Source organism: Camellia sinensis, chromosome 14 (genome assembly GCF_055761805.1).
Source record: "Camellia sinensis isolate YWXY chromosome 14, ASM5576180v1, whole genome shotgun sequence".
In the NCBI taxonomy this organism is placed as follows: domain Eukaryota; kingdom Viridiplantae; phylum Streptophyta; class Magnoliopsida; order Ericales; family Theaceae; genus Camellia; species Camellia sinensis.
Genome location: NC_138974.1, coordinates 33613829 through 33623476, shown reverse-complemented (window position 1 = coordinate 33623476; position 9648 = coordinate 33613829). Strand labels below are relative to the sequence as shown.

Here is a 9648-nt window from a genome sequence, read left to right as displayed (position 1 = left end):
TCTAAAAAAATTGGATAGGTGTTAATAAGAGTCCTCAAAAATAATTTTCCTACTGCATATGGGCCAAAAATTCAATTTGTGTACGAAATTTAATATATTACATCTCTCTTTCTTATGTTTGTTCTAATCATTCACTAATAATCTCATTTATTTATTATTAAATTTAAAAAGTAAGTCTAAAATATAAATTTATATATTATTTTTCTTTATAAAATCATATACTTTTATAATATTTTTATATTATTAAAATATTTATTATTGTGACTTGTAATTTCAGAAATAAACTGTACAAATTAAAAAATTAAAAAATTAAAAATTAAGACAATATTACTGAAAATATAATAATTGACCTATTATTTAAATAAAAATAAGTATTAATTTGCATCTCTTACTATTTCCTTTGAAGAAATATTACTGACTAATGATTTTCCAGTCAAAAAACACTTGGCTGATTCCCACCACAAGCCACGAGCTCTTCTTCTTTAAAATGAAACCAACCCGAAAGGCCTTTTGCTCTCACGCATTCTCTCTCTCTTTCTCTCTCTCTCTCTCTTTCTCTTGCCTTAGACAATTTGTTCTTTCGTGTCGATTTTGCATAGTGAAAGTGAGAAAAAGTGAGGAATTCAGTGAATTTAATTGTTAACAACATTGAAAACCCACTAGCAGAAATTCACACACACACACACTAAAAATCAGTTGCATTAACATCTGTTGATGGTTTGCATGCGGTTTATGATGAGAATTTAATCAATTGATTCTTGTTCTTGCTGATCAAACAAGACCAAGAAACAAACAGAGAGAGAAAACAACAAAAAAAAAAAAAAAGGAAAAAGTTTTTCGAAATTTATTTATCTTTTTCTTTCTTTTTGTACTCAGGCATGGAGGCTACAGAAATTTAGGAGACCTTTGCATTTTTATTTTTTTTTTATTTTTGTTACTTTTATATTCTGTGTCATTGAGTTTTGATTCATGGGTTTTTTCTTGTGAAACTAATCACTTGCAGCACTTTCTGGGAAAATTTTCTGATCATTGAGGTCAGTCAGTTGATCACTGCACTAACTCCATGATTTCTCTTTCCTGATTCTCTCTTATAACTGAGTTTATGTTCTTCTTGTTGCGGTGGAATTATCAAATATTTTAGTTATGCTGAGGAATGGATCAAGAGCAGTGACAAGCAACAAGCAAGCTCTAATGGCAGAACACAGCTCTCTATCATCTCCCTCCCAAAATCACTCCAAACCCATTTCATCTTTCTTTTCTTCTCCAAGGTTTTTCAATGGGTTTCTCCCCAAACCTCCCTCCGAAACCGAAACAATCAGTCCTACTTCAATTCTCGGCAGCAACCCATTCTCTCCCCACAATTTCTCAGGAAACAGACACTCCTGGGAAAAATCAGACCCAAAAGGCATCGGCCTAGCTCTTGTTGGCTCCCTCAACGATGAAAAAACCGATTCCATTTTGTCCCAACCCAATACCAGAAAGGTCTTGTTTGGATCAAAACTCAAAATTCAAATTCCCCCAATTCCACCTTCTCCCTTTTCTCCCTCCGAATCACCCAAATCTCCAGCAGATTTCGGAACCAAAACCCCTCGCAATTCCCAACTCATAGCTTCTCTATCTCCATTTGAATATGTGAATTCTGGAACCCAAGCAAAGGATTTGAATGGGTGTCTCTCTGTGAGTGAAATGGAGCTATCTGAGGACTATACATGTGTGATCTCTCATGGGCCAAATCCAAGAACAACCCATATATATGGCAACATCGTTGTGGAGAGCTATTGTGGCGTTGTTAAAGTGTCTGAGTTGAATTCTTCGCCGGAAAAGTTGAACTCGCCGCCGCCGGAGCACTTCCTCAGCCTCTGTTACACTTGCAAGAAGAGTCTTGAACAGGGGAAGGACATTTACATATACAGGTTAGTTGTTTTGGATTGAATTCACTGAGTCTTTAGTGTGATTTTTGGGATCATAATATATTGTAAATATTTTTATAGAAAAACAGTTTTGGAAAATTTTGAAAAGTGTTTTTAATGTTTGCAGAGGTGAAAAGGCCTTCTGCAGCAGCGAATGCAGGTGCCAAGAAATGCTTTTTGATGGAGTAGAGAGTCCTTCGGAATCGGCTGGTGATGATGCCTTGTTATAGGACTCTGTTCCTGTTCTTGTTCTTCATTCCCTCTTCTGTTCTTGTTGTTCTATCTATCTTTAATTTCTTTTTCTTTTTCTTTTTCTTTTTTTCTAATAATAATAATAATAATAATAATAATAACATGATTAAGTTTTATATTTAATTTATTTTCAAAATGGTGTGATAATAATTCACATTAGGATCTATTACACTAATGCAGTGATAGTCATGATAAGTAAATTTAAGAGTTAATTAGTTAAAAATTTTATTTACAAATGTTATGATACCTCATATCTTATTTAAGATTTTTTAAATCAATAAGTTCTATTTAGTAAAATTGATAATATTATCAATTTTTTTTAATTTTAAAGACTAAGAATATTATTAATTTTGCATAGTAATTTTTAAGATAATTATTTCATTAACTGATAAAAAAGAAAAACAGAGTATGATATTAAAATATTTTTACTATTTTACTTATTAGTTTGATTCAATTATCTAATAAAATCGAGAACATATCAGCTTTTTTTTCAGTTTTACAACTGAGAACATTATCAATTTTTTTTTTAAAGTTTTATTTTATTTTATTTTATTTTAATTTTGCACATCAATATTTTATCATCATCTCCTTTATAGAGATAAAATTTTGAATTTTGCACAAAAAATAATTTAGTTTTTTTAATTTTTTCAAAAGAAACATCAGTGTATTTGGTTTGAGTTTTTTAGATTAAATTTTTTGAAAATTGAGTTTTTTTATTTTCGTATTTTTTTTTTGTTTTTAGTGATTATTTTTAAATTTTTAATTTTTTTTTTACTTTTTTAAATGCACCTTACTTAGATGTATTTAAAAAGTAAAAAATTTGTGAAAAATATTTTAGAAAATCAAAATATATTTATGTTAGATGTTTCTAAAATTTGTGAAAAATATTTTTGATATTTAGTGAATTTTTAAAAGATTTTTTTTACAATTTTTTTACTTTTTAGGTATATTTATGTTAGATGTGTTTAAAAAGTAAAAAATTTGCTTAAAATATTTAAAAAATTCAGTAAATACAAAAAAATATGAAAAATAAGAAAGTAGAATTTTCTGAAAATTGTTTTTGGAAAAATGGAACCAAACAAGCTGATTAGTTTTTTTTTTTTCCGACATAATTTTATATTTTTTTTCAATTTTAAAATTGATATTTTAAAGTTTTAAAAATCAAAATAACTATCAAATTATCATTTTTTTTTATAGATAATCATATATGATGAACAATCATTGTTTTAAAGGTAATTTTGATTATTAAAAATTTAATTGGATTTAAAGGTTTAAAAAATCTTAATTATGATTTAATGAAATATAAATTTATAAATTAAAATTTGTGTATAAATATCCTTAAATTTAATATAAAAATAATAGAATTTAGAGTAATTACCTTAAAAGTTTAAAATTTAAATTTATAATTTATTTATGAAATTCTTGAGTCTGAATAAGAAATCACAATTTTTTTATTTTTTATTTTATTTTATAGTCCAAATAGACCATTAATGATTTCTTTTATAAATTATTTCCTACTTATTAAAAAAAAATGGGCCTATGATATGGTCTCATTGTTCATGTAAATAAAAAGTAATTTATAACTATTCTTCATTAATTATTTTTATTTTATTTTTTTGATAAGGATGTATGATTGAAACTTTACCATTATCTTCGTTTAGATATCGTGCTACTCATCATGTTGTTTATCAATGATGTGGGTGTTATAGTGTGTTGTCGTTAATGCCCAAGTCTCATACCCTACTTGTCTTATCTTGGTTGAATAATCATCTCAAGCATGAATATGAGTCTTTTGATCTAAAACTGACTTTGTCAAAGGGAATAAATTCACCACCGGAGGTGATGGCTTAATGAACAAGGCATTTTCCCTTATAGACGTGACTGAAGTTTGATTTTTGGGAGGGGTGAAATGTTAGATAATTTTAATAATTTTTCTTAGAGATTTTGCTTTATATTTTGATCGAATTTTGAGTTCGTCTGTGTAACGTGTGATTAAATTTTACTGGTACTTTAATGGTAGATCTCTTTTTATGGACTGAGTTAAATCAGGCTGACAATTAGTTATTCCGGAATTTAGACTCACAAATGCCGTAATGATACTTCAAAATATCATTTTTTCTTCTTAAAAAAAAAATCAAATCAAATTAAAGGGAATAAATCCAAAGTTCAAGTCTTTTTCAGACCAGTATTTTCTGATATTCCAAGAGACATTTCTAATACTAGCCAACCAATTCAATTTTTTAGGAAAATAATTGTCCTCCTTTCAAATAATTTCTTTTACGTTGTGTTTCGTTTGAGGATTTATGAAGAGATTTGAAAAGGAAAATAGAAAAAATAAGTAAAACATGAATAAAATATATCTATATTTCATATAGTTTCACATACTTTTTCTTTCTTGTTATCCCAGGTACGCAACCCAATAGGGAGGTGAATTGAGTTATTAAAAATTTTACAATATTAAAATTAACACAATATTCAAAATTTTAACAAATAAAAAAAACAGAATAATAATTGTCAATATAAAAGTAAGAGAGATAGGGAGAGAAAATCAAACACTGAGATTTATAGTGGTTTGACACGTCAGGCCTACGTTCACTCCCCAAGGAACCTTCTTGAGAATTTCTTTACAATCAATTGAATAAATACACCACCAAACTTGTGAATTTTGCACAGGACTTACTCTTATCTATTGAGCCTCACTCAACAATAAATGTCTTACCCTTACAAAATCTCTCCCAAAAATAGTAAAAAAATAAGTGGTACTTAAAACCCTCTTTTACAATAATTTTCTCACAAAGAGTAGATATGAAAGTGTAAGAACAAAAGCTACACTTAGATCTGAAAGTGAAATAGCAGAATATAATATACTCAGAATTTTGGAACACACAAAAATTTTTCTCCTCAAGTTCTTGATTTTTCTCCACACACAACATTTCTATTTATACCCAAAAATATACCTGTTGGAAGTAAAACGCTCCTTGCTAACGTCATGACTTACATAAGCACGTTCCTTATTTTAAATAGTCAACAAATATTAATAATTAAAAAGATAAAAGTAAGACTAATTTTTTCTTTTTCTTTTTTATTTTTTCAAACATGGAACCACCGTTTTTGTAAAAAATTTAATACAAAGTTCACAACTTTCGAACAAGCAAATGATTTGCTCCATCTTGTTTTATTATAATACTAGCGTATGCCCGTGCCTGAAGGCACAGTACAATTCATGATGAAATTAAAATATAAATCAAAATTAGAGAAGAATGTATTCAAATTTATTATTTTTTGTTTTTTTTTATTTTCTTTTCGAAGAGTAGGTAATGAATTCACAGGAAGGAGAAAAATTCCTAAATGAATACATGAAACTCAAATGAAACACTAATTTATTAGTAACCTAAATAAATTTTAGGAACCCCCAAAATTAGAAACCTCCATGACTACCAAAATGATGTAAATCAATCATATATTTTTATTGTTTTTATTTCCTTCCTGGACTAATCACAGGTGAGTGAGAGTTATAAAGTTGTATTTTTTTTTAAGAATATGTAGCATTTTTTATATTTTTAATAAAAAAATATCTTCCCAAGATAAATTGCACTTTCCCCAAATTGCAATCTCTCAATTTTCTCACCCACTCTCTCTCCTCTTCTCTATTTCCTCAATCCCTCTCTCCCAAAGACTGTAAAACATTAATCTTCTCAACTATCTCTCTCTCTCACACCGACTAATATCCCCCCGTTCCTCTCTCTTCTCAAATGAAGACTCTATGTTTCCTTAAGTTATAGATGATAATATTAAATTTTTTTAAAAAATAATTGTAAACTTAAAATAAATTGAATAATTTAATTCCCAATAGAACCCAATCATCATATTAAAGAATATTAATGAGTTAACATTGTGCACTAAAATGCTATGAACAACTAATAAAAAAAATTTTAAAAAAAGAATCAAATAAAACTATCCATTTGGTTTGTTCAAATGAACACACCATGAAATTGGATCAAGGAACTGGAACAATAAAGCAAGGACCACAACAACATCCATCCAACAATGTGTACATCAGCATGTTTTGTAGATCAAAAAAGAAATAATTGTATAACTTAATCAGCATAATCCACAAATCTAAAAGTAAATATTTGTAATCCACTACACAAATTGAAGGAAAAAAGAAAAAGAAGAAAAGAAATCTCTCTAGGAAAAAAGAAAAAGAAGAAAAAGAAATATCTCAAAGAAAAGAAAGCCCTGATTTAAGTGTAGAAAATAGGGCGAAAATGGCCAAATAATGTTTCATAGTAGCGGAAGCAAAACAATTCCAAACCAAAAATTAGTATGTGAACACAGTTTACAAACCAAACCAATATGAAGGACTCCACATCTCTACCAAAAAAATAATGTTCACACCACAAAATCTACACATGAAGAATCCAGATTTAGATTAGACATGCTCAACCCCAAAGTCAGAACCAATGCAATTCAAAATCTGTCACATTAGCTAAAAAAATACGCAGCATCAAAGAAATAGCAAAAAAAAATTATGAGTCCACCACATAAGAAAGTACTGTCTCCTCTCTTCTGCATCAACATGACGGAAAAAAATTCTTTTTTGCAATACATGAATTTATTCCTTCAAATGATCAGGCCGCTAAAATTCATCATCTCCAGCTAGCACAGAGGAATCAAGAATCTTTACTCTGCTGCAACACTGAAACAAAATCCATGAACCCACATCTGAGATTTAAAGCCACAACATGCAGCCACCACCAACCCTTGAGCTTTATACTGGTTTATAATTGACAATTTGACTAAATTACAATTACCCACAAGGGACCAACCCTCCAAACCACCACACATTCTAACCTAAACAAACCCTAACCAAAAACACAAATAAACCAGCCCACGCACATCATCACAGTACAACTGAACCTCTCTAAAATTACATTATGTGCACAATTACACAATATCTGAACCAACAATCTTTGACATTTGAACCATCTACAATATTAGTGTACTTACAATGGGGTCATTCTAAAATACAGAGCCTTACCATATGTACATTTTTTATATTAATTATATAAATGTCATAACTAAATCATTTTCAATCATAACTTCAAAAAAAGTGTCACAACCAAATACCACGAAAATATATCCAAAGTCATTTTCGATTATAACCAAGATCACCATAGGTCATAACCAACAAAATAATAATCCTGATAGTAGTGTCTAATCATCACCAATCATCTCTTCCGCACATCATTGCATCTAAAAAGTAAGCCTAAAAATAAGCTTCTATATCATTTTCCTAATCACAATAAGTCATAAACACCAGCCATGACCAAGTCATAACATAGGAAGTAACCAAAAGATCACAAAATCATAATTTGGCATATGATGTACTATAAAATTTTCTTCTCAACTAATCAACAATTTTGAGAGTATGTTAGATGTTACTTGGATTTTATAATTGAAAAATGTAAACCATCAAGAATTTTGTAACCAGAAATTTACTTATTGATTAAATTTTGAGAATAAAGATTAGCTTTCCAAGACACATTGACTGCTGCTTTTGAAATAAGGCTAATGAGAATAAAATTCGTAATTTTGATGCTCTACAAATGATCAATATCATCCCATTCATATATTCTGAGTAAAATGTGTCATATGTACAGTGACGTCCAAAAACACCAATGTTAACTAAAATATATTTTGGCTAACCACAAATAAGACAATGTCATTATGTGAATTAAAAAATGACATCATAAAGACATAAAGGATGTTAAGTAGAAACTTAAATGGGAAATAACAATCATAAAAAGAAATTTCATGCCGTATAAAAAGTGAAATAGAAGAAGCACAATTCAGACATCTTGAGCAGCATCAGATATATAATTTGGGGGGGGGGGATGGAAGGAACAATAAAAAACTACATTAAATATATAAATACCTGTTCTGCCTAGGCCGTAGAGATTGTCTTAGTGGTATTTGAGAAGAAACAATTTCCTCGTCCACTGCAGGAAAAATAAAAGTAATGCACAACATAAAATATTAGAAGGAAAAAAATAAGGTATACAATAACCAAAGCAAAGAATATAGATAGCCTTGAACCCAGACAATGAAAATACCTTCCCTTGTGCTATATCCGACCTCTCCTAGTAACATTGATCTGCTTGAAGAACTTATTTCTTGCCATCCTGAAGTTCTTATTGCCGTATCCTAATTTTTGCTTCTATAACCCTTTGTTCTTCCTATTAGAGCACACATAATGAAAATTTGATATTCTGAACATATTCAAAAATTCCCTTTAACAATAGAATTAAATAAAGGATATTATGGTAAAGAAAATCTTACAATTTGCTCAATCCCCTTTTCCTCCTTTGTTTTCACCCCACGATACTCCACCGCATAGTTCAAGGTTTTACAGAATGGACACCTCATATGGTTAAAGAATGCAAGTATAGAACATGAATTTGGAAGAAAGAATCAGAGATTCTCTAAAACATAGTAGTTGAAATTATCACCCAAAAATGTAGAAACATAGTTCATACATCATAGACTCAAGGATACTGAGTAGGCCGAGTCGAATTCGGGATCTTCATCTACAGAAAACACTCTATTGCAAAGAGAAAACAAAAAAATTATAAAAAAAAAGTATCCAAATTAAAATTACAATAATTAATGACAAATGTTATAAATAATAAGAACTTGTACAAATGCCTTTCGTGCAACATCTTGAGCGATTGAAACTTGGATAATACTGAAAGTTTTCAAACCACACAGAAAAAAGTATACAATTAGAAACTTCAATAGTAGAAAGAATGAAACCAAATGCAAAATTAGTTGCAAACTTAGGGTTGCTATAGTTTCGGTTCGTACTTGGTTAGATAAATCAGCTCCTTTTACGTAATGCAAAATAATTGAAATGTTGAACTGAAACATATAATTAGAACCTCACATACTTCAGTCATGCATTGAACAATTACCTACCACGAATGAAATTTTAAAAACTTAATACTTTTTTTTTCTTGTTTTCACTCCAAATCAACCCAACCCATGTAACGTGCAGTAATTTAGCCTCATCAAGTCAATGAACTTTACTTTCCTTTCCGCAAATTTCCTTTTGCTTTACTCAATTTGCTATAAACTAAACAGAACCCAAATGAAAATAATTCGAAAAAGCAAACAAAATGAAAACTTCAGAATTGAAACACAAACCAAAAAAGAAAATTTCATTACTCAATTTGCTATAAACTAAACAGAACCCAAATGCAAATAATTTGAAAAGGAAACAAAATGACAACTTCAGAATTGAAACACAGACAGAAAATTGGGCCAAATGCAAATAATTTGATAGCTTGAGAATTGAAACACAAACCAAAAAGTAAATTGGACGTTCTTTGAGATGAAATCCACATTCTTCATCTCCGGGATAGCACGGAGCGAGCTTAGTGTCAAGTATGAGCTTCCTAAGCTTCTTATGATCCACATCTCTATG

At 29.3% G+C, this 9648-nt stretch overlaps 1 protein-coding gene across 1 annotated transcript; it reads left to right on the top strand.

Moving 5' to 3' along the window:
- The first annotated feature begins 402 nt into the window (after nt 1–402).
- On the top strand, nt 403–2285 carry LOC114317643 (FCS-Like Zinc finger 8). Its single transcript, XM_028264411.2, has 4 exons — nt 403–614; nt 1004–1034; nt 1142–1913; nt 2038–2285. The coding sequence occupies exons 3-4, from the start codon at nt 1144–1146 to the stop codon at nt 2138–2140; spliced, it is 873 nt and encodes a 290-aa protein (XP_028120212.2). The 5' UTR covers nt 403–614; nt 1004–1034; nt 1142–1143; the 3' UTR covers nt 2141–2285.
- The last annotated feature ends 7363 nt before the right edge of the window (nt 2286–9648 follow it).